This window comes from Buteo buteo, chromosome 16, assembly GCF_964188355.1.
Source record: "Buteo buteo chromosome 16, bButBut1.hap1.1, whole genome shotgun sequence".
Taxonomy (NCBI): domain Eukaryota; kingdom Metazoa; phylum Chordata; class Aves; order Accipitriformes; family Accipitridae; genus Buteo; species Buteo buteo.
In genome coordinates this window covers 3855115-3880428 of record NC_134186.1, presented here as the reverse complement: position 1 = coordinate 3880428, position 25314 = coordinate 3855115, and the positions used below count along the sequence as shown (strand labels likewise).

The following is a 25314-nucleotide window of genomic DNA, read 5'->3' as shown; positions in this document are numbered from 1 at the left end:
GCTAAGCCAGTCTATTTTATAAGCAACTGGCTTCTCTCTCCTCTAGTTGTGCCGTAATACTGCAGTGACAAGGAACAACACTGGAGGCATTTATTTAGAAGCCCATACATCAGCTGCACATATACACCTACCTACTAATTCAGCACAAAATGCCTAGCTTACTCTTTAATGTACACATCTGCCTTGTCAGCAGATTCAGATGCAAAGCTGAAGTCAACAGAGATCTGGATTCATTACAAGCTATAAAATCCAAAGCATCATCTAAAAAGCTGCAGCCAATTTTTCCCTAGTAAATCATCATGGTATTAGTCCCATGCTAGTGCAACTGTCTCAGTGCAAGCAGAAATAAAATTACAGTACTGCTTGGCACTTCTTCAGCAGCACCACTTAAAACTTCCCTCTCATGAAACTATTGACTACAGTCCAGGATGACTGCTCGGAAGGACACAGTCTAACTTCTTCTCTGAGAACCTCTCCACATTTTAGAGGACACTGAAATTCCTAGTTCCTCAGACCATCCCTGTGTACTAACATCTGACAGTATACATGATCCAGATGAGGCACGAGCATACAATTACATTTCTGTCAAGTTGACCAGAGCACATGCTGCAAGATGACCAGCACCTTTTGCTAGCATTATGCTGGATGAGGAACAACAAAAGATACCTGATCCAGCAGAAAGTTTGCCAAGATAAAGCTGCCCCTTTGTTACTGTTTGAGCAAATCCAAACTGAACCATAACCCTTGAACTGGGTTTGTGCTTTGTACAAAGTGGCCACATTTCTGAGCCAGCACCAGGCATCCAGGAACTGGATTTACTGGATACTGGAACTACAGTTCAAGAAAGCCTCCTGACTGTACTGGACAAGGAAACTAGATTAGTAATACACCCAAACATGGTCATTCAGGGTAGCATGAGAAAGCAGCGTTTTCAGGGATAACACTCAGACTCTGTAAACCAAGCACAGTTTACAAGTTTATCCTGTAAAAATGTTGCTTTCAATTTCTTACAAAATTAAGAATCCCTGCCAGAATTTCATGTCCTGCCCACTGCTGAACCTTTTAAGCAGGGCAAACACCAACAGTATGTAGTGCCAAAGTGCACTTAGGACAGATATGAGCACTTGGCAGTATATGTAAAACTGAATGAGAAAACTGATTTTCATACTTGAGAACATTAAGCACCCTGCTTTTAACCAGGTGACAGAAGTCTCATTAAAAGAATTTAACCGTTTTCAATTTTTAAGCTTCCAAGAAGTTACTTCTTACTAATAGTTGCCATCACCCTCTTACTTTTAGGATTTAGAGTCTGTCATCGGTTAATGCTTTAAGTAGCTTAACACTTCATTTAAATACAGCTTTGTAACCCACAACAATTACAGGAAGTCATTGTGGCTCACTTCCAATTCTGCATGTTGGCTAGATAAAATTCCTCAAAAGGAACATTATTTTAAAGACAAACACACACAAGACCACCGGATTTGCAGTAATACTATCAAAAGAAAGATTTTATTTCAGAAACAGACTAGTCTAATGAACTAATCAAAAAAGTTTTCCAAAGAATTACAGTGTATCTCAAGGATCCCAGAGCATTTTATTAACCCCTCTTGCCACTCCAGTCAAACCACATATAACCCTCTATCTTTCAAGAGAAAGAAAGCAGAGATTAACATCCCACAGCCAAAGCCCAAACATAATACAGGGTTTGACTTCCAGTTTGCTACTCTTGCCAGTAGATTGTAAACAAACCCTGGTTTACCACATAGAAGCCACAGCCTTTAGAGCACCACAAGTACACAGGAATATCCTTAAAAGGCTAAGAATACAACTTCCCTTAATAGTCAAATAAGAAGGCAATTAATAATATTATAGTGAAGTTTACTTCAGAGATAAAACTGGACAGCTTTAAAAAAAACCCAAACCACCACAAAACACACCTCTATAACCACTCAAAACAATTCCATGATAGCTAGTACCCTGCTCCGAAGTTTACCAGGGTATTTGGACGTAGGGCCACATACTTATTTAAGTGGCTATCACTAGCTAATTAAGTGGGCAGGCTCTTCAACACCAGAGTTAAGGTATAAACCTTTCACGGCTTTGCCACAAACCAGAATAGCAATTAGCATTCAAATAAGTTCTTGAAGATCAGACAAAAGCCTGCCTCCAAATGTAATATGCTCTACGGTGATTTATAAACTATACAAGTACTGCAATGAGTGTCTGAAGAGTAGCATAAAAAAAAAATGCCAGCAATAAAAAGACCCTATCTCCAGTTCCTAAGCAGTATTTTACACTGCTGAAGTTGCATTCACCTCTGGGCAGTCTTTAATATTTACTAACCTCTTTATTTAATCTTTGTCTGTCAACATAACTGTAAAACCACACAATCAAGATGTTTAAAATAGGATTTCAAAACTTAACTGAATGCAAGCTGGCCTTGAATGTTTTTACAAGCCCAACAAATGATTTGTGTGCTGCAACTCTGCTCTAGCCACGAAAACAAGTCAAATCTCTGAGCACTGGAAATGCTGCTTCTGAAAAGGGAAAGAATAAAGCCTCTGTCTGACTAAACAGAAGCAAGAAATGCATTATTTCTTTGAAAGGGCGGTACGTCCCACTTCGTTTGCCTATATGCATATTTTTGTGTCTTAAGAGTAGAACTGAGAACTGCAAAATGTTCTTTTGTTAGCACAGTATGATGTCCAATGCAATTATGGAAGGGAAAAATAAATGTCACAGAGTCAGTCAAATCAGACTCAGTTTTTCCTGTGTCCCAAGTTACTTACTTGTGAACTTTTGTACCCAACCATGACCTTTTAAAACTCACAAACAGACAGAGCTTGCCTTACTGTTGTGCAGAAATTACTCTGTGAGGCAGAAGCATGGTTTGCAAGTAAACCCTTTTTCTTTTTTTGGCTAGCAAAATAAATTCAGATGCTTAAAACAATTACTACCCAGCTCCTTAACAAGTTTGTGTCTTTAACAGCTACAAAAAGAAGAGAGGGCAATTGGTTTGAATAATGTACTTGTAAAAGCAGCTTCTTGTGACAGTATTAGAAGCACTAAGGCAGGCAACATCTAGCACCTATTATCATTCTGGTAATGCTAACAGGGAAAAAAACACCACCTGGTATATAACATTTCCACTTGAGCAGCTACCTGAATTTGACATTCTGCAAGCTACACTACTCTACAACAAGGTATTAGACAATCCAGAATGTTAAATTTGTATTTATGAAGCTTTAAATAAAGTCTAAAAGGAATTAAGTTTGTATCAACATCTATTCAAATCTGAATTAGCTTCAGTGGTCCTTCTCCTTTACCAGAAAATAACATTCAGTGTATAACGAAAAAGTAAAGTTCATTTGACCTATTTCTGTACAGTTTTTTAATTTTGCACTTCTTATGTGTTCTCCCCAATACAAAAAAAAAAAGGAAAGAAAGCTTTCCTTGTCTAAGAAAGGACAATTTTAAACACCTGCAACCAATTTATATTCTAAAAAGTTAGTCTTACATCCCAGTCCCCCATCCAATTAACTCAGAGTTGCCAAAGGGACACAAATAAAGCCAATTCATCAGGCATCTTTGGCATTTTAATGATATCTCTCAGACTGGTTCAGCAGTAAAAATGTTTCCAAGTATAAAAATCTCTTTCAACCTTCTTTTCATTCCCTCCCCCATAACTGCAATAGGTTAAATAACGCCACCATTAAAAGTAAAGGAAGTCCAAAACTACAAATAGAACGCAAGCACAAGTTCTACTCCTAAGGTTCCCACAAACCACACACAGTGCCTAATGGAAGATACAATATATTTGGTTTATGTGTGCTGGCAGCAACAATTATATTTGCAGTAAAATCCCACATTGGCCAGAAAAGATCTCTGAGCTGCTACAAATGCACACAGTTGACAAAAGCTGCCTCCTCCCCCTCTGTTGGAGGGGTCTGCCTCAGCCTTACTACACATGGGAATATTTAACACCAGTTGCCAGCACCAAAGCAGCAACTTCAGTGATTTTTAAAAATCAAAACATGTGACCTCCTTCAAAAAGATTACAAGAAGAAGTTAAGTCTAGCAGAGTGACTTCTTTCTTACACATTTTACACTTTATTCGTTGGAGAACACTGTATATTTCTACTGGCTTTATTTCTGAAAATACAGTTTGTAAGCACTGGCAGTCTCCTCTCTCCAGAGAGTTCAGTGACTAACATTACATTACATTAGTGCTGTGAAAACATTACTTCACACCAAAAACAAATACAAGGCCTCTGCTGAATTTAGCATTACCACTTCTAATAAAAGTACACCCAACCTTAGGAAATTAAGACTCCTGGGTTCACATCTCACCCTTCTTAGTCACTAAGGTATTCATTTCATAGATGGAAAAGTTGCCGTTAGGTGACATACAGCACCATGATGTATCTGGGTAATGCTACACAAAAGTACAACATTTTACATTTTATTGCTACCCATTTCACTTCTGTTTCACTTGTATTTACCTCATGGACAAATATTTTCACATTGGTTTTATTCTTACTGGATAATAAGCAATATTATCTTGAAATCTTTAAAAAGAGGAGTAGGCCACACATTATGTGTGACAGCTATCCAATAATCATTGGAGATTTGATCAAAGATTGGTTGATCTAAAATACCCATCCAGCAGTCTTCATTTGTGCGATCTCAATATGAAGTTAGTAAGTTCAGTATTCAGTTATAAGCGACTTCATGTCAGCTATTAGTTTTACAGAAGAGCATAATTTAACAAATTCAAGAGAATTTATCAGACCCATTCCTTTTGGTTACAGATACTTATAAATAACCATCAATGAATGCACCATTTACATCAAGGTTGCTTCTTCATATTTATGAGGACAGATTGTCCTTTTAATTTCAGAAAATAAGCCATGCAAGATTTAGAAGCCCCAGACAAACATTGTTACACCAAGTGTACTGTACTCTTGCTTGTCAGATAAACCATTTCTTACCTCTTCAGGTCAACTGTTGTGACGCTAAACACCACTCCCTTTAGCCAAAGAATCATGAACAGCCTCTGAGAAAAAGGACAGTTTCCTATGCTTTCACCATCACTGCCAGCCTGCAGAAGAGAACAGATCATTAATTAGAAGGTAGGACTGTGCCATCTACACATGCTCACAATTACTGAAAGATCTTTAAATAGACACACTCAGTAACAAATCATGGGATTTACTGCCTATACAGTCTTCACATTACTAACTCTTCCAAAGACCTAACAAGCTTACAGTCAAACCTAGTATCATCTTGCAGAAACACTCCTTTACTCTCAAAAGTCCAGCTGATGCACCTGGACCAGATATCCTGAAGGTATCTCCATATAATGCACAAAGATGAGCATCCTCAAAACATTTAAATACACTTCACATACTGGGCAGGTATGCATGGACTTCTGCATCACTGTTTATTTTTATTTTTTTTTAAATACTTGTACCTCCCAATGATTATTTTGCTGCAGACACAACAAGGATTTTATTACAGTGAAATTTGGACATTTATGAAGTCAACTAACCTATTTACTTGTCACGTCCTCTAACAGCTGCTCACAAAATGTACCAAAACAAGATTTCAAACAAAATAAGTTATCTTTCACACTGAAGATGATCCAACTGCTTTTAACAGTCAAGAAAAGGCAGCTAGTCATATTCGTCTGAGCAGCCACACCTTTTGATGGCAGTTTTCCAATGTCAATATAGTTCTTTGTTCTATATTATTCTTTTTTTCTTCTTCTACACGGCATAGATAATTAATTGTAATCATCTTCCAGTTCATTGCTTCTATCTCTCACTCTGTAGTGCTACAGAGAGCCAACTGCAACCAGGAACTATAAATCTTTATTGTATTGCAGGTGTTGTAAGGAGACATAACTCTAAGTACATAGAGACTTCACTGACAATAAAGTAATATTCCAAAGCCATTTTTTATAGGCAATTTATCAATAAGTCTTTGTCCTACCACAACAAAGGTCCATTACATAGCAACAGTAAGCCACTCCAGGACACCCAGTGATGGCACGCATCTCATGATTGCTCTGACAATGAAGTATGCATTGCTGAGTTGGAAAATTTTAGGTTTTAGTGGGCTAGAATTAGACACGTGAAACCTTGAATCTTGTTATAAAATTCAACCCTCTGAAAACTGGTTTAGTAGTTAAAACAGCCATATATGTCAGCTTATCTTGACATGTACTTTACATTAGACAAGTTTCAAAGGATTTTGCCTATTATTATTGTTATTAGAGTACTTCCAAGAATAATTTTAATCAGCACAATTCTCAAAACCTGGCTAATTCTTTCATCATTACTCTTACCTTTCCCCAAGCCATTTTAAAACATGTTGTAGGATACGCTGCCTATACCCCTCAGAGAAATGACAGAAAACAATTATGTTCTGTCATTGTGTCATAAGCGCAGGGTATTTAGAGGCAGAGCTACACAAGTGGAAGGGTTGAACACAAGCCTGAGCATTGACTGGTGGACATCCAGCATTTTAAAAAAGAGGGGGTGAGAGGGGCTGGGAAAGAGGGAAAAGAAGAGAAGCCAACAAAAAGTATCATCACAAGAGAACTAAGCTCTAGGACCAGAACTAACTAGAGAAAAGTTCAGACACTCAGGCAAAGGAACTGGTTTTTCTTCAATTCTCTGCCAGTTCCCAGCCATGCACTGAGTGGGGGAGACAGTGGGGAGAATGAAAAGTCTTTTCAAGTTAAGAAGAGTAACAGTAGGATTTTCTAACAGCAGGATTTTCAAAGATCAGGAAAATGTAAAGTTTTTCAGTGAAACTGTCTTAAATTCAGAAAGCTATTTTATTTTTTTAAAACTCATGGTACCTTGAAGATAAGGCTGAGACTCCTTTAATAGTTGTCGATAAATGACATGAGCATTCATAAACTGATTTACGTTGCCTCAGGCTTATGGTCTAATTTCTACAAGTACCCCTTCTGTCAGACTATCCTTCTGAATACTTTGTTGTGGAGAATATATAGAGCCATTTTTCTTCAAACCTTTATTAGTGTCATTAATGAAGATATGAAAGACAGAAGTTGTAATTTATGGCAGAAAGACAAATTGCCTCCTTTATCTTTGGAAAGTAAAGTAAAACTTGCAGCAGATTAATGATACTAGATTATTATCTTAAAAGCTGGCATGTTGACTTCTCAAGCGTTCAGGAGACTAAATTCTAAAAGCATCTACAAAAAGGATAAAACAGAGTCATTTTGGTTACTCTGGACATTCTGCTTTATACTAGCTCAATCCACAGTCTTCTATAGTGCATGTAACTGCTGTAAGGATTCCACCTACTATATGGATTAATGTGTTCCTACCTCACAAGATGCTTACATGAAGAAAGACTTCACTCCGCAGCCTATTTCCAATAGCTGTATGCTTTTATGGATGTTAGTATTTAAGCACAATGCCATCCCTCCAGACAGCAATGCATTATTTCAGAATTTTCCACTATTGTTACATTACTGTGTTTACACTAGAACAGACATTTCCTGCAGGTAAATTACACCAATGTAGATTTATACTCATCTACCTTTTTTTTATTCCACATGCAAGATCTCATCTACTTTTGAAAAACAATACTGAAAAAGACAATACTTCATCGCATCTAAAGAAAATGTGTGTTTTGTACTGCCCAGGCTAATTCACACTTTGAAGCAGAAACAAATCTTTGATTCAGAACTGATCTCAGTCTTTAAGTTTTATGGCAACTTCAACAATGCTACTTAAACCAAAGCACCTGAGTTATGCTGCAGTAACAGCACAGGCGTGCATGCCCCCATCCAATTAAGCTTTACCTCACCTCCTCTGACGGAAAAGCTACCACACATTTACTGTAAAGTAAAAGGAGGAATGTGGGCATTTACCAAAGTGCAACACCGTAACAGCATAAAGCCATACCTTGAGGCACCTCACAGGAACTGTTTACACTGCTGTTCTCAAGCGATTCTCTGGATCTGCCACTGGCTGCCACATTCAGCACGTCTTCAGCCTGTTTTGCTCACACACTTAAGGAACCAGTACATGACCTAGTCAGGATTAGCTCTCGTTCTCCTCACTGTTCGTCTTTTATTTAGCACTTCTGACCTCAAAACCAGAGACCAGAGCTAGTGCAATATGATATACATTGCCAGAGATCTCATCTGATATGGACTAAGGAAACCTTTGAACAGAAAAAATAAAGGCATGTAACCAAAGGAAGAATCATTGTTATGCAACTGCCTGCTATCAATGTACAGATGATCCTCAGCACCAAACGAAGTCCAGAGACTTAGCTTCAGTACCACAACATCAACAAATGTAATTGAGGCATTTGCTGAGGAGAACGTTAAGTTAAATAAGTACTAGTCAGCTCCTCTAATTTCAAACCAGTATTTGAAAATGCAGGAATAGTGTCCTAGTGGACAACAGGCAAGCACTTAGAAGACAACTAATTTTTACAAGCCACTTTGTTAATTGTTGAGTTGCAAAACATGACTTTAAAAAACTCATTGCAGAGGGCTGATTAAGAGCTTTAGAGATTTATGATCCATCACCAGATGTAGAAAGTAAGAAGTTACTCAGAAACCGAAAACTAAAGTGCTTTTGCTGACAGCATCAGATGAAAAAGCAAAATGGTTCCCCTATGCACGAAATAAACTGTTTTTGCAGACAGACCCAAATATGAAGATTTGTTAATTACAAAACTTCAGGGCTTTTCCTGAACTCAGGAGTTAGTTATAATACCAACCAAGTCTTTGGCTGACCAGGTTTTGCTACCTGTCATTGTGATAGGGAAAAAGCAGTAACCCTCCATCAGCAAAACAAAGTTCCAAAGGCACAGGTAATGTTAATGACCAAGAGATGCTAAACATTTTTATATCAGACAGACTTTGGAATTTATCAGCTGCAACAACAATACAGTTTGAAAGAAAGAGTATTGGATTAAACCCCATGCCTTCTTTCATATGATATAATTCCACCATGGAGCTTTATTCTTTCTAGGGGAAGATTTAAAAATTGCAACTGAAATAAACCAAAGTCAGAACGCAGTTTTGTTTACTGTACTACAAAAAAAAAAAGTTAGCCCATCTGGAACCAGAAGCAAAGCTACTTTTAAATCATAGAACTGAACAAAAAATTCTTTAAAATTTAAGGTATACCACTGAACTGTGGCTTTCATTAAGGTCCATTTTCCTAAGCCAAAACCAATACCAAAACCAAAGCAACCAAAACGGACCAAAAAAGGTCAAATGCATTTGCACTGTAATGCCAACTCGTACCGAAACTTTTCTTCCCTTCCAAAACAAGCATAATATTCAAAATGAACAAATGACTAGCATCTGCTTTTGTTTAAGCAAGACAGGCTTTTTGGATTATTTGAATCGGAAAAAAGGATTATAGCCCACTAACATAGAGTGCTTTTAACAAAACCTAATGCATTTTCAAAGCTGCAGCTGACCAGCTAAACTGAGCAGAGACTTTTATGTCTACATTCAAACATTTGTCCCACTTATACTCCAAAAAGTCCCAAGTTATTCTGAGCACATACTGGAAAAGGAATGCAGTCAGAATGCCAAGAAACTTTTGGCTTCAGTGCTCTTCAGCCAAGGAATTCTGCTATGTAACTGTTTGCCCGAGAGGCCCGTTTTCTACCTTCTTGTATTTGATGCACTGAGAGCTACAGCACAGTTCTGTTACAACCAATCATCAAGAGCAACACCATGCTGGCGATGCAACACATTAGTCTCCTTCAAGTACATAAGGATTTTTTTCAGAGGGAGACAAGTTTGGTAGATGTTTCTGCGAGAGTCAGTTCTGATTCTGATATACTCCATTGGAATAGAGTTGTGCTGGCAATAAACTATAACCCTTTAAATATTGCAACAATATTCTGAAATTCTACATGACTAGTCACACAGGGGGTTAATCATATAACAATTGTTGCTTAAGTCCACTATTACAAGCCAGAAACCTGTAATTTCCTTGACTTGAATTCAGGCCATAACGTTCCAGGATAGCTTCAGTGTCTAATCCTCATCACCATCAGAGTAAAGAAAATACTAAAATATTGACTTCTCTGTACTAACATAAGCCTAGACTATTTGTTAATTCAACAAGATTATACTCATTCTATACCAAGAAGCTTTGAGTTTTTATTTCAAATTCTTTCTAAAACCAGTCTAAAAATCTTTATTACTAAATAATGCCAGCCTTCCTACAATTAGGGCTAATTTTCAGTTATCACTACCAAATCAAGCTACCATTATCCACTGAAGGACACTGTACTCGAGAACATCATCAGACATCTATGTTTCACTGAATGCCAGGTTTTCACTCATATGGATTAGGACCAGACCAAAAAAAGTGCACCACCACACACAGCAAGGAAACATGTATTTTTCACTTGTGAGTATTTTGCTTAAGGATTATACTGATTGAGAACTAGCTCTGAAGAGCCTGGCTTTAATTTATCACCAGGGAAAGTACCCTGCCAAACACAGTGTTTAACTTGACCATGACCCATGGCCAGCTCCTGCCATGCTAGAGATGCTAGTCTGCAAAGCTAACAGCTGCCATAGAGGATTTATCGCAGTAAGAAAAAACTAAAGATATCCAGTTGTCTTGAACAAAGTCATGTTACCCTCCACAAACTGTAATTAAAACACATCTGAAAAGGTGGCAAAAGAGACCTCATTAATTGTAAGATGTGACATGGAGGAAGAGCTGGGCACACATACATCATAGCGCTCACTCTACAGTATTATATGAAAAACAAACAGAGCTACTTTTTAAAGAAACCTAAATAAGAAAGTAAGTTCAAATAAGAATGAAAGAGTTACAAAGGCAGTAAAACAAATCAGTATGCTCACTGAAAAGTCAACCTGGTTTATCACAGCCACAGTAAAACTACTGGCAACTCCCAATGCCAAGTAGCTCAGCTCATGCAAGTGCGCCAGCTACTTGGGGGGAAAAAAAAAATCTACTTATCCCACTGTCTGGAAGACTGAGCTTAGCTGATCCAGCCAATGCGGAAGCCACCTCCTCCCGCTCTCTTTCCCTGAAGCAGTGATTTCATTCAAATGAGACTGTTTTTCCCAAAAAAACCCAAAGAGTATAAGTAAACATACAACTCCTTAAGCAGCTAAACAAGCTAAGAAAAAAAATCCATTTTAATTGTGAAATGTTTGTCTTTACAGCTGCATAAAAATTAACTTGAATCCTAATACAAGAACCTGCATGTATTTACTTTACCAAGGTAGTGCTGAAGTTTACTGGAAGACTAACAAGAAAAATAAACAAGCAAAGAAACACTTAAAAGGACACAAAGGCCTTATATAGTATAGTTCTGAAAGACTCAAGAGTAAAACAGAATTCTAGAAATCTTTGGTCCTAAAGCCCTGCAAAATTGTTTCAAACAGCAACCAGTTAAAAGGAGCACACTAGAAGTTTCCCAAACTGAATCAAATGACTGGGGAAATAATAGTAAAGTCAAAGTGCATCTGATGAGAAATGTAATACAGTTCAGTCTCTGCCTACGTAAATAAAACAAAAGAAAGGGCAGAACACTAGAAGACCATTTCCTAATTTACCCAAAACTATCAAGGGAATCTCTCCCAGATTTGACATACCAGAAGCAGAAAATAAAAAGTTTGTATGAAGAGGGAAAAATGCATTTTAGACATATCTCACAGAATACCCTTTCCCAAAGACAGCCACTGGAGCTATTTGATTATACTACCAAGGAAGTCCTCACTCCCCTGAATCAGAAATCTGCAATCTGCAAAGTCTAGAAGATTAATGTTCCAACAAATAAACACATTGGGGGGAAAAAAAAAAAAACAAAACAGAGTGTATGTTCAAATTTTGAACACATCAATCTTGAAACATATCTCAGTTCTAAGAAAAAAAATCCACTGGAAAAACTACATGAGAACAACAGCATGATGCATACTCATTACCTTAAAACAGCAGACAGCAATCACTCTTACATGTTTCATGTAAGCTCATTCAAAAAAATGAGTAAATTAATAACAACCCTATCTGGATTATTGTTTTGAGAGGAAATGGTTTAAGGTAAACTAACAAAGTGATTAAAGTGAAAAACATACAGCAATTCAAAACTCCTGAGATGAAAGAATACAGGAAAGAGTGGTTTAACGTTCCACACATGAATACTGAAAATGGTCTGGTAATATCAGTCTAAATCCTTGCAGCATCTGCTTGGACCTTTATCTTGCCAAGCTGAATAAACAGAATTCCATGCTGTTTATTGAGCAGTGTTTTCAGATAAGATGTAAAGAATTATGTCCATGAAAGGACTACAACAGTATTTGATGTAACACCAATCAAATGCCTCCTCTGTATGGCGCCACTATACCGATTGTTTTGTGTTTCCGTTCAGGCAGTAGATGGATGAGCTTCTGTTATATGTAAGCATTCACTCTGCAAGCCAAAATATATCTTAAAGGGTCCCAATGTCTCAAATATTAATGAAGCATCATTCAAAAGAAGAAAACAGGTGACAAGGTAGCAAGTTGCAGAGATCAGGACTGAAAAAGTGTTGTCTGCAATACACAGTGTTCAATTCATTCTCACCCTTTCAGATTTGTTTGAGAAGGGAGTTGTTTTGTGGTTTTATGGGAGGAACAGGTCAGAGAGCAAGCTAGAGTCAAGCCCTGAACTCTGATGCTAACTAAATCTGGTTCAACCAGATTTAATCCAAGGGATGACAAGACAAATGGGACGCTTCCGTTTTGTCAGTTCACCTTTTAACTCACCTCTCTAGGACAGTGGATAACTAGTACCCCAAATTACACATCAGAGCTTTTGTTTCTGTGTGGTGTCCTTATGCCACTAGGCAGACCAAAACTTAACAGGACATTTAAGCAGGCAAGAGTGGCACATTATAATAAATAAGGCTGATATCGCTGACAGCCTAAAGAAGTTCCCTGCCACAATAAGCAGAAGACAGGGAAGGTCAGAAATAGGAAAAAAAAACAAACAAAACCCCCAACAACCCACAGCTAGAAAGACAATTGCATCCTGCAAAAGATTCAGAATACTAGAAGGACCTTCATGCCATGTTTCAATACAGATCAAACATTTTATTACTGTTACTGGAAACCTATAGCTAGTTGCAGCAGCAGGTACTGCTTGTGACATTCAAGAATGTAAAACACTCATTTTCATTGTCTTAATAGTGCTGAAAGAGAGAAAGTAAGTCTTAGTCTAACCTTAATATTGAGAGATTGTCTACAGATATTTGACACACGCTGCTATGAAATACTTTTCTTTCATATTCAGCTATCCTGGTAAGTATAAAACAAGGAATGCTGAAAAAAAAAGTTAAAATAGAAAATTTCAAGAACACTATTATAAGGATAGGCAAACTAATGGAAGTAAACAAAATCTCAGGCTCTTCATTATTCAAACACTCAAAAACAGCTATGCCAGCACAAACTCAACGGCAACCTTGGACAACTCCATCCAGCATGTTTGTTCCCTTCTCCCACCAGACTTACCAATGAGAGCGTTCAAGCAATAAATGCTTCATAAACATTGCAAAATCATCTGCTTGCTTTAATAATTAGCCAGTCAGAGAGCTGCTATCACCACATCCACGTGAAAGATGAATGAGAAAGGCCTGGAAACCACTTGCTACACACACCTTGCCTAACAGGACATTACTAGCCCACAGCCACACAGGCAGAGGTGTCCAAGAATTGTGATATGGATCCCATCTGAAGAGTCTGGACGACCTCATAAAGGGAAAAAAAATCCACACATGAAGAAGATAGAATAAAGAAGATTTTAAGTATTTCCCCATGCTAGTACTGCTAGGCTCAGAGATTACATTTGTCTTGACCTCATCTTTATGTTAGAATCCAAATTTGGCACAGTTGTTCAATATCTAACATACTGTTTAAGTTCCCTCACTTCAGTTCTGAGTGCTCATTACAGCTGACTTTTGTCATGTTTATGAACCAACTCTCTCTCCTTTAAATGTTTTTCTTAATAGATAAGAAAACTTACATGTTTAAAGATCCATGTCAACCTCTTAAAAAGAGACAGGAGCAAAGGCAAGTCTCAAGACAGCTTCAGGCTGCTGGTATCCTAAGTGTCAGGGCACAGGTCCTGTGTATTCCAGCTGATACCATAGCACAGCTTTTTAACAAAGCTGTCTAACGTATTTTGAAACCTATCCTACTCATTTACTGCTAACTTAAGTTAACATAAGTTTAAAAGTCACTAAAGATTCAGTCTAAGAACAAAATAACCTTGTAGCAACCATTAAGAAGATTTATTCACACTATTAAATGTCTCTGACAAGCAAGCTAACTCCTGCAATTCTTTCACAATGTTAAGAAGATTCTAAATAAAACATCCAACATCATTCTCATCACCTCAAAGGTCAGCAGTTTGGCACCTTATGTAGCTATTATTTCAAATTCACCTTTGTTCCTCATGTTGTGTTGTCAGTAGATGAGCCTACAGCATGACAGGCAGCGCAAAAAGGGCACTACCACTGCATCATGCCTTTTCTATGTAATCTTGTTCTCTAATGTCATTATTAACTAACCTCCACCATAAGTTTCCCCAATACCTTTCAAATGCTTCTGAACTCAGAAAGTAACTTTTTTCATGAAGGAAGTGACAAGATAAGCAAATACCTCATTGTGTGCCACCTAAAAATAAGAAAATATCTTTCAGGAAAAGAGTATACATTCATTTCCAAACTGAAGACAGCTGACCTCAGAAAGCTCCAAATTAAGCTCACAGCATCTCTATCACTGTCTTATCTTCATATGAACTACACTGATCAGTGTAACCCCTTTAATTTGACCTTTATAAGAAAACTTTAAAAACTTTGGTAACACTATATCAAATTAAACTCTCAAATCACAACCACCACACAGCCCCCAATTTTAGTTCTATAGAACAATTTAGGTAATCACTGCTACCTTAAATAGCTAGTCCTTTAAGAAAATCATAGGAAAAATAGAAAACAAAAAGCCTAAGGCCAGAGGTCATACCTGGAATTCACTGCAAGTACAAAGAGCCCAAGATGATCAGTCTATATTTTCTATATGCTGATTGACATCAACCCCATCCAGGGAAAAAGCAACCTTAGCTACCACTGCCTCTTGGCAAGCTATATCACCTTTGCACAATTTGTAATCAATCCAACTTCCACATCATCTGAAATTCCTGTAAACTCAAAAAGCTTAAAAAAAATGAACTGAACTCCCTGCATTGAGATCTGGCTATTAAACCAGGGAAAGGAATGTTTATCAGCCCATTCAAGTAGCCTCTTAAGTCATTACCTTTCTGATAAGCCACCACTGTGTCAGACATTTGACTGTAACAGCAAGTGACCATTTTGGGATGATGCTATTTTTAGCCCTGTGATGCTATTCCTAACAAAATAATTAGCAGACTTGTCTTGTACACTTCCCTGCAACTCTTGTTCATCGCTACCCAATTCTCACTGTAAAGCTTTTGGAAAAAGCTATGGGATCTTCATGATGTATTAAAGTAACTTCACAGTTCAGTACAAATTAATTACCACTTCTAGTTCTTTGGAGAAAATAAATTATCCCATGTTCATCCTTTGGGAGAATCAGATGAAGAGTCAGAATCAAAACCTGCATTAAATACTAACCACCATTTTCTTCAGTGAAATTAGCTTAATGATACAAATACAAAAACTTGGGATTATTGTGGACAGCCACACACATGACCACCTCCTAGCCTGACACAGGAAAACTTAATTATTCATTAACAGCAGAAGCCTGGCATCTCTTCTCTTCTGTCCCTCTTACTCCAGTGGCAATACCTTTAACACAGTGATCCAGTTGTAACAAACCTCAATAAGATAAACAGGGCTAAACTGACTAAAATTTGCTGTGTAACAGCTTGACATGTTCTTGCAATATTCTAGTAGGAAACTGTAAGCAGGCAATTAACTCTACAGTACTAAGGGTTTCTTTTATAGTACTTGAAACTTGCCTTTGGGTACCTAGCATGTAAATTTGGAATAGGCATTGCATATGACAATGATTCTCCCCCCACACACTTACTAAATTTGTTAACAAAGTATAGTGTGTGCTTTGGCTACAGCCCAAGAGACCTATTTCCAAACCCCCGCCCCCGCAAATAATGAAGCATCTATAAAAATTATAGGAAAGAACTGCAAACCTTGACACTGGGGATCAGAAGACCAACTAAAATTTTTATCTTTGGCATTTAAGAGTTCTTCAAATAAACCTCTGAACATGCATCACTTCTACAGGACAGAAAAACAAAAACTCTGTTTACGGTATTTTATAACCTAATTCACAGAGCTAAGATGAGCAATGAGTTGGAGAGACCAGCAGAGAGGAATGGTGAAGAGCCTCCCCAACTTCACCCTGTGCACTGCTCCTTCTCCACCAACAGCCAGGTCATTCAAGTCACCAGGCTGACTTAGACTGAAGTCGAGCAGGAGAGCTGATGTCACATGCCCAAACGAGTTTCATGCCAAAATGCTAGCCCAAAAGCAATCATGTAAGAGCTTCAAAATCCTGATAAAATAAGGAATACAGCTAAAACCGCCACTGCCTCCAAATCAAAATGTAAACAGCAATGTCCACAGAAGAATGTGGCAATGAACAAAGAAATTGCTCAAATTCTCAAAACTCGCTGAAAGAGAGCTACAGTTTTGAACCTGTACCCCCTTCTAACAGCATATTCAAAAGCTCTAGCAAGGAAAAGCATTATCTTAGACTGAAACTGGTGTTGGAATTTTTATTTTAGAGCAGCTAGAGCACAAAGGTTTCAAGGAAGGCTTGTTCTCTGTTGCTTCTGGCTCCAAGGCAAGCAATGTGCAACTTAGTTACTAAAGGCACCTCTGACTGTATTCTACATCCCTTGGGAGATGGTATCCAAGTTCTTCAGCTGCAGCGTAGAACTTCCTCCTTTGGGACACTCTGCTTTATCTCATTAAGCTCCAGTACAACATGTCTCACTAGGGCAACTAATACATCACTTTGAAAGACTACAGAAATATGCTTGCTTTGATTTTATTTTCAGACACCACCACATAAAAAAACTATTTCCTTTATTTAAGAAAAGCAGCTCTCCAAAGTACAGACCATCAAACTCTAGCCAAAATAGTAATGCTTTAACAGAGCCAAAAAACTCTGAAGCTGATCCAGTAGCACTGACTGATCTCATTAGCTCTTCTCATGAAAATATACAGATATGACTTCACTCCTGGATTACACTCCTATGTTTAGTTTATACCTAATATGGATATTCAGTGTACAGAACTAAGTCATTTCCTTTCCTCGTGTAAAGTTCCTTGCCCTTTGTCTAGCCAACAATACAAGGAATAAGTTTGAACTCTCAGAGAACTCACACACAAAGACATTTGTAATTAATAGCAGTTTAGCTTATGTTTTTCACTTCAGCATAAACAAACACAGCATTCAGAGCCCTAAAAATCAGATTGTGCCACAAATGCCTGTTTCACCTGAATTAAAAAAAACCCAAATAACTCAAAACAAGTTTTAAAAAAATTAACTATTATCTTTTTTAGGAAAAAAATATTCTAAATAAAGGATTTAAAGCTCCTGAAGTCAAAGCTCTATTTAAACTCATATCAAGGCAACATGACAACTTGGGGTTTGGGTGTTTTAACTGTTAAAATGTTCACAAGCTCTTAATACAACAAATGAGCACAGAGTGAGTACCTAGCATCTATTTTAAGAGTGAAACTCTACCATTCTGAAGTAAAGAATATGCAAGAAAAAAAAAACTTGATTAGGACAATAAGTTGTTTGTTATGGATGATTTACAAAGAACTTTGAAGATAAAAATCAAATTAGATGGATAACAAGTACAGTTGTAAATTATTTTTCCATGGACAGTCAACTCAAAACCAACAACCGTCTTAATTAAAGTTTGTGGTCTTAGACAAACTAAACATCTACACTGGCAGACAAAAACACCTTACTTTCTCCCATGCTGTCCAGTTAAGGTTTTATAGAATTGCACTGCTCAGTTGATTATCAGTTGCAGGGCAAAAGAGAACACCTACCAAAAAAAAAAAAAAGACAACAAATCCAATTACTGCCAAGTACAGTTATCCAGTCTTAAAAGTAGTTCTTACGGATTCCTGTCCAGCCCAACCAGAACTTGGAATTGATGTAGGTAGACACTGTTATAAAAGTGTATAGGCCTTGTGTTAGTCATATCACAATGAATGTCTCGTTTAAAAGACAATCTGAACATGCTTACACTGGTGAGAAAACAACAGCAGCCCAGGGCTCTTTTTGTCCCTTTTAACTAATGTGCACCTTTAAAAATCAAATTTGCAACCTCAGAGTACAAAAGTCATTTGTCAAAGTACATAAATTACTATTTAGCTACAAGTTCAATGAATTCCCTAACTAGATTTTTCCAAACACAGATTTTTGTAAGAGACAACACAGCCTTCAAAAATCCACAAGTTCAGCTACAGAACCACCTACTTCTCTGCTTACCCTATTCACATTAAAAGACAGACAATAATAATCTTCAAATAAAGAACTCTCTTTCCTCACTGTTTCCTTCCACAAGATTAGGTCAGGATAACCAGTGAAAGACTAGACAGTGACATTGAGTCACTTCAGGCTGTGAGGGTAATGATTACTAACTTCTTAAGATGCCAATACTGTCACAGTGATGCCCACTGAAAGACTATCAGACCCTCCCACCCACTCCTAACACTGAAACTGAGTTTACATAAATATTCCTCGTACCTACATGTTATTTCTCAATAATCAACTACCTTCACACACAGACAAGACATCTCTTAAGAGAATTCTCTTCAAATATTTTCACGAGAACTTTGGTGTTGTGTTAGGTATGCTCTTCCCTGCTTCTGTGGATTCCTTACTGCGCATACACACAATCACAGACTGACATACAAAAGCATCAGGAACGAGACTCGGACTGCTCAGATCCTTGAGGTGCATTTACCCATGACTTCTGATAGGTGCCAGGCCCTAAAGTTTGTCCCACAATACGTGCTCTGATGCACAGGCTCCTCTTTCCCCTTCAAGCCTTCAATGCACAGCCTGAGATACTGCCTATCTGAGAAAACTCAAGACAGATTTGTCTTTTATAGCAGTTATCTATGCTCAAAGAATGCATCTATGGCATACAGCACTTGTATGCACCATGGAGCAAATGACTCAGAAGCACCACTGCAGATGACCGTACAATCCCAGCTGGCAGATTAGCAGGCTGTAAAGGGCAATGAGTTGAAATTCAGGAACTCAGCCAGTTCTCAGACCACTTTGTGGGGCAAGGAGGAAAAGTGCACAAGTGTCAGCCGTCTTTCAACTGCAAAGTAAAACACAAGTTCTCTTGACAATCTAACTGAGCTGTCTAGGTGTTAATCATTGGAAAGGGGAGGATAGATGCCAGTAAATAAAACCATTATTCATTAAGTGTCTACTGAGAAGCAATTTCTGACTGAAGAAAAGCTAACTCATCTGTATCATCCCTTTGAAAATGATTGCTAGGAGTCTTTAAGCTTACTTTCCAATGTTTTGCAAAAAAATTAATATTTACACTTGAGACCATCTCTGTATTTTTAAACATTGTACCAAGCACACCCGTTTCTGTATTAGCAATCAGATTCAAATCAAAAAGACAAGGAGGTTTCAGGCTATGAATTTCCCAAGCAGAATTTAAAGGAATATAGGTTGGTGGCTAGAGAAGGAAAAGGCCTGATTTGTAACAACTAAGCACTGGATAAACCAAGATGGTTACATCTCAGTTTATAAAAGGATCCCTTGCAATACTCCAGTATTTGCTCACAAGAAATAAGACACCCATGAAATTTTGCTACCTATACCAAATGCATATCAAAGGTGGACTGAGAAAGTTCTCAGGTGCTGAGGTTATTACATCAAAACCTCCAAAGGATAATCTGGTACCTAAGGAGGAGACTTATCTACTAAGATTATCAAATGACAAGCCTACCCCTGACAAGAATATCTCTGAGAAGCAATGTTGCATTGTTATTTCCTTGTTTCAATGTTCCTTTTAATTTTACAGCTATATTGCAGTTGCCAAAACAAAAAAAAAAACCAACCACCCCCCCTCTCCCCAAATGATGACAAAGATGATCATGGGACGGTTTGTTATAAACCAATATAGAGCAGCTATACTACTCCGGAATGACACATCAGAGCTTACGTAAGGATGCGCACAGGCAATGAGCAACTGTAAAACAAAGGCAGACCTGAATGCATGCAATTCAGACAAATCACACTCCTCTCACCCAGCCCCGAGCTAATGTCAAGTCTGCTGCTAGAGACGCAGATGCACTCATCCCTTTCCTGCCACTGGCTCCAACATTTAACTGAACAAAACGGACCTAGATCCCGGAAGACAAACAGTTCACCTGCCAAATTTCTGTTTAATTCAGATATACAAAAATGTAGACAAGCTTCTGTTACAATCATTGGGGGCGTTTTAGAGCAGGGTATTTATTAAATGTGAAATCACAGCTTTCTTCCTACTGACAGTACAATTCACAGGTAAACAGATAGTAGACACTATCTGATTTTCAAAACAGGTGCCAAATTTCGCAATGACATCTTATTTGAAAGCTGCCAGAAATCCAAGGTCTAATTAATCTGCAAGTATACACATGTTACACAGTTGAAGAAGAGAGCACCTTCCTCAATGGTTACCTACATCTACTATAACCCGTCTCATGCCAGCAGATATACGACTATGAATTTCTTGTTTGTTGAGTTTGTTGTTTTTTTCCTTTAACACCAAACTTGTTGATCATCTGTGTCTTCACCTTGCTATTACAAGAAGAATGCAATCACCGACTGCCCTCTAGAACTTCAAGGGCTGAGCTTTGAGCAGCTCCATCTCCTTTGTACACTGTCTTAAAGAAACTGCACAAGTAGTTTTGTAAGCTCTGTCCTGTGGTTTCCACAGATGAGTGGTTCTATTTGACCAAGTCAGTCCACCATGTTTTTTATTTACAATAAAAATCCACACACTATCAACTAAATTGCAGCTATTACAAGTGGGTTATAGGAGTTGTATTCAGATCACAACACTCGAGTTTCTGTGTGCACATTCATTACAAGTCTTCACTACTCTAAAATGCCACAAGGGCATATAAAAATATTCTGTTGGACAATGGAAGTGGGCCTCCCTCATTAATAAAGCATGTGAAGAACACATGAGAAAACTAAATGAAATCAGATATATCACTCGATTCTCCTAATCAGCTCTCAGAGGAAAGACTTGAAAAATATTTACACTTAGTTTAAAAGAGACCCCAGGCAGCCCACCAGCACTGTAACAAAAAAGCTGCTGAAGCTACTCATTATCTGAGACCAAGAAACAGATTATTCACCTCAGTTTCAGCACTGTAACACATTTTCTTACCCAAGTATCCTAATTCTGCACATACTTTTATCGCAGACTACGAAAATACAAGTTACAGGTCTTGAATAAACCAAAGCAATTTGCTGGTGACAAACAGCCCTATATAGTTATTCATAACTGAAACCTAACCATGTGTGCACTCTTCCCCATGCTGTGCCCATCCTATTTTGTTACTGATCACAATTTAATAAGATTCAAACCCAACATTTTGGGCATGAAGCCAAACTGTTTCTCCTGCTTCACAGGTTTGTTTCTCAAGCTTTAATCCATACCTTTGTTTCATCTTAGTCTGGCTGCTACAATCCTTTGTACACAGGTCATACAGTTACCGCCCTTCAGCCGCAGGCATTTGGCAGAGATTTCTTTTTTGGTCAAGAAGTCTCTCCACTACCTCTACCTTAAGAGCTTCGCTGACTAACAGTGCACAGGTAGAACCAAGACCCCATATACCATTTGAAAAGTGATTAGCTACATTGCAAAATACTCTAACATTCACTCAGTAACTTCAGACTTTTTCTAGATTGCACCCATAACCAGGTGAAAACTATGCAAGAGACTAAAGCAGACACAGAGCTTCCTTCCCATTTGCGGGGGGGGGGGGGGGGGGGGGGAGACTAAATCAAAATCTAGTGCTCTTCTAGACAGACACTATTAGTTTTCTTGAATAACCATAAATATTCTGCTCGCATTTTATGAAGTGACCATTTTAATGATACAGGTAACAAACAAGAGTTTTATTAGCTTTACAAAAACACTCTTCCAATAATACTTAACAGCTTCAATAAAGTGTAGGACAGGCAGCAACACCCAGATGAAACAACTATTTTGGTCTCTCTGCTGCGGTGGGGGGGTGTTCTTCCTCTGCTGAATTTTACAGGGTAATAACCTTTACCTGAAGATCATGAAGGCAGACAATAACTTCTTTTTTAACCTGAACTCTATCCTAAAGGCAGACAGTATACAGCTTGCAGCAGTTATTCATAACACAGGGAAAAGGCTTCCTTGAGGGAGATACCACTCACTGATAATCCCGAATATAACCTTAAATCCATGCCAATAAAGAAGTTTCAGCTGAGGGGGACAGAAAAATTCCCTGCTTTTCCCCTTTCACATAGTCTCACAACTTTAGTGGTCCAATACCAATTTAATCACAATCAGTACATGCTTTTCACAACTGTTTTTACACCCTCTTCCATGCTACTCCTTGTGCATAAAATATCCTTTTTAAACAGACCCACAAAGCTTATTCCCCCTACCCTCAAATCCTTCTGCCATCAACCACTTGCTCGAATTTGTTTAAAAATAAGGAAAATCAGCCAACAAACTTTAGGTCAGATGAAGATAAATTGGCATGTTATATTAAAGTAGTACTGCTATAAATAATTCAAAGTAATCTGTAACTTAATTGCTGTGCTAGTAAGTTCTAACCTCTATACTAAGAGCCCAAATATTCTGACTAAAATCAAATCTGGAATCCTCCACTCCAATGCTTTCCCCGGGTCCCACTACTGCCTCTTGATACTACTAAAAAGTCTGAAACAGGAAAAATTCAACATTTTTAGAGTATCATTTAAGAAATAAAATCTATCTTTAACAACTTATTTTCAAAGCTCTACCTAGTCTGCTGGAAATTTTCATGTCTGTCATCGTGGCTTTTATACTAAGCAATTCCCAAGATCTCAGATGAAGGTTTTCCATTATTTTCTCACTGCAAGAGAAAGAAACTTCATCTGAAGAATTAAAATACTTCTCTACAGAAGCTTTCTTCAAAGTAAGTTTAAGCACAGTAAGAAAAAATTAACACCATTTACTCTCTGCATTTTTGATATGAAGTAAAACTAAGATGCTGCATCACTAGAGCCCCAGAGGATGCAAAATATTGCATCATACTGCAATATATGAACGCAAAACATGTGGAGATACCATATGTTATCTCTGCCAGATAAGGCCAGTACAACACATGCTCATTCTTCTAGTTCGGAAGAAAAACTGGTGATGCATTTACATGTTTGCTTTCTGACACAAAAGCACACTTGGTAGGTGGGGGACTGAGTGCAGAGTAACTCGTATTTTTACTACCTTCATGCGCACACTTGGGCGCACAATGCAGGGCGCCGAATCGCGAGGGCAACGCGTTGTGGTGCACAGAGCAAGTTACTCCTCTCTGCTACCGATGCCCACAGTCCTGCTATGCACCAGCTGCACCATTTGCTCTCGGGAAAAGAATTTTCCAGCAAACGCACGCGGGCACACTTTTCAAAAGTGACTTACTTGCGGTTCGCAGCGTCACACCCTCCATCTATACACACCGACTCAGCCCCGATTCCCCGCACTCCCTCCCCGCTCCGGGGACACACACACACGCACCCCCCCCCTCAAACCCTCCCCAACCGAAGGGCCCTTTTGTACCCAGCCGCCCCGCACCGAGCCGAACGACGAGGCGTCGCCTACAGCCGAGCCCGGAGCCGCCGTGAGGAGAGACCCGCCGTCCCGCCTCGCCCCCGGGAGTTTGGAGGGTGGGTGGGGGAGAAAAAAGGAGGGGAGCCCCGAGCAGTAGGTGGGGAAGGGGGTGCCCGGTCCCCCCCTGACCCGGTCCGCCGTGGAGAAGCGGCCCCGAGCGAGTCGCTGAGGGAAACTTGGAGCCCCCCCCCCCCCCCGCCTCAAGGCGGGAAAACGGCGGTTGGGGGAGGGGGCGACCAACGGTCGGGGAGCGGCGCGCTCGGCGCCGAGCCGGGCCACCACCCCTCCGCCTATTACCTTGACGAAGAGCTCGATGACGGGTTCTTTATCCCCCTCCTTCAACCCGTTGACCGGCACGGACAACGCCATGCTTCAAACCTCCGCCCGCCTCTCGCCCTCACCCGCCGCTGCCAGCCCGGGACGGCGACGCCACACCGCTCGCCTCACCCGCCCTGCGCGCGACTGCCGCCGGCCCCGCCCCAGCGGCCCCAGCCGCCCGCCCGGGGCCGGAGCGAGGCGGGAGGGGCGGGGCCAGCGTCGAAAAGGGCGGGGCCAGCGTCAAAAGGGGCGGAGCCGGGGCTGAGCTGAGGAGGGGGGGGGGTGGGCAACGGTTTCCATGGCGGGCCGCAGGGCGCGGTGCCGCCTGAGGGAAAAGGCGGGATGGGGGGGGGACTCCCGGCTGGCAGGGCCGGGGGACACCCCCGGGGCTGTTGGGGGAGCCCCCCACCCCGGGGTGAGGCCGGTGGCGGGCGCTCCCCGTTGCTGGTGCGGTGCCCGATGACCTAACGTCTGGGAGCGGCCTGCTTGGGCCCGGCCTTGGCGGAGGCCGCAGGCCTGTGGGCGCTGCCAGGCCCAGGGAGGGGGTCGTGTGTGTGTGTAGTATATCGTGTGTGTGTGTATATCGTGTGTGTCTGCAGCCTGCCTCGCCTGCGGGGGAAAAAGCTTCAAAACTAGAAACTTCCCCCTCAAAGCCCCACCGGGGTACGGGACCCGCCACAGGGCGGGCGTCTGCGCCAGAGCAGCAGAAATAGCTTCTTTCCTGGCTGGGGGAAAAAAAAAATCTATTTTGAGAAGCAGGGAGGAGTGTTTCCAGCCCAGTTTCTCCCTCGCTATTAAGGTCAGGGACTGAGGAGCTGGACAGAAAAATGCGCAGGAGAATTAGGCGAAACATCGGAATGAAATTAAACAGTTTACCCTTTTTCCAGTCTTTTCACCAAAATAGCACAAGGCAGCACGCAGCCTGCGATCACATTTTCCCCATGCGACTTCATGCCTGCGGAGTCCAAGCCGTTGTGAACAGAGCGGCTTTTATGCCTCGGCAGCACCCGCCCTCGCTCCCAGTCCTTCCTTTTTTCAGGAGCTCAGACTCTGTTTTTCA

General features: G+C 39.8%; 1 protein-coding gene across 4 annotated transcripts in view; it reads right to left on the bottom strand.

Annotated features, from left to right (window-relative positions):
- CLIC4 (chloride intracellular channel 4) overlaps positions 1–24399 on the bottom strand; it is a 33193-nt gene extending 8794 nt beyond the window's left edge. Inside the window, exons 1-2 of one of the 4 annotated variants that reach the window (XM_075047458.1) lie at positions 24234–24399; positions 4992–5101 (exon numbers count right to left, since the gene is read on the bottom strand). In XM_075047458.1, the coding sequence (XP_074903559.1) occupies positions 4992–5101; positions 24234–24305 (182 nt within the window). In that variant the 5' untranslated portion in view covers positions 24306–24399. Of the gene's footprint in view, positions 1–4991; positions 5102–7946; positions 7966–18024; positions 18044–23092; positions 23112–24233 lie in introns of those variants that run through there. The other 3 variants (XM_075047462.1, XM_075047459.1, XM_075047460.1) reach the window with 3 other exon arrangements.
- Between the last annotated feature and the right edge of the window lie 915 nt (positions 24400–25314).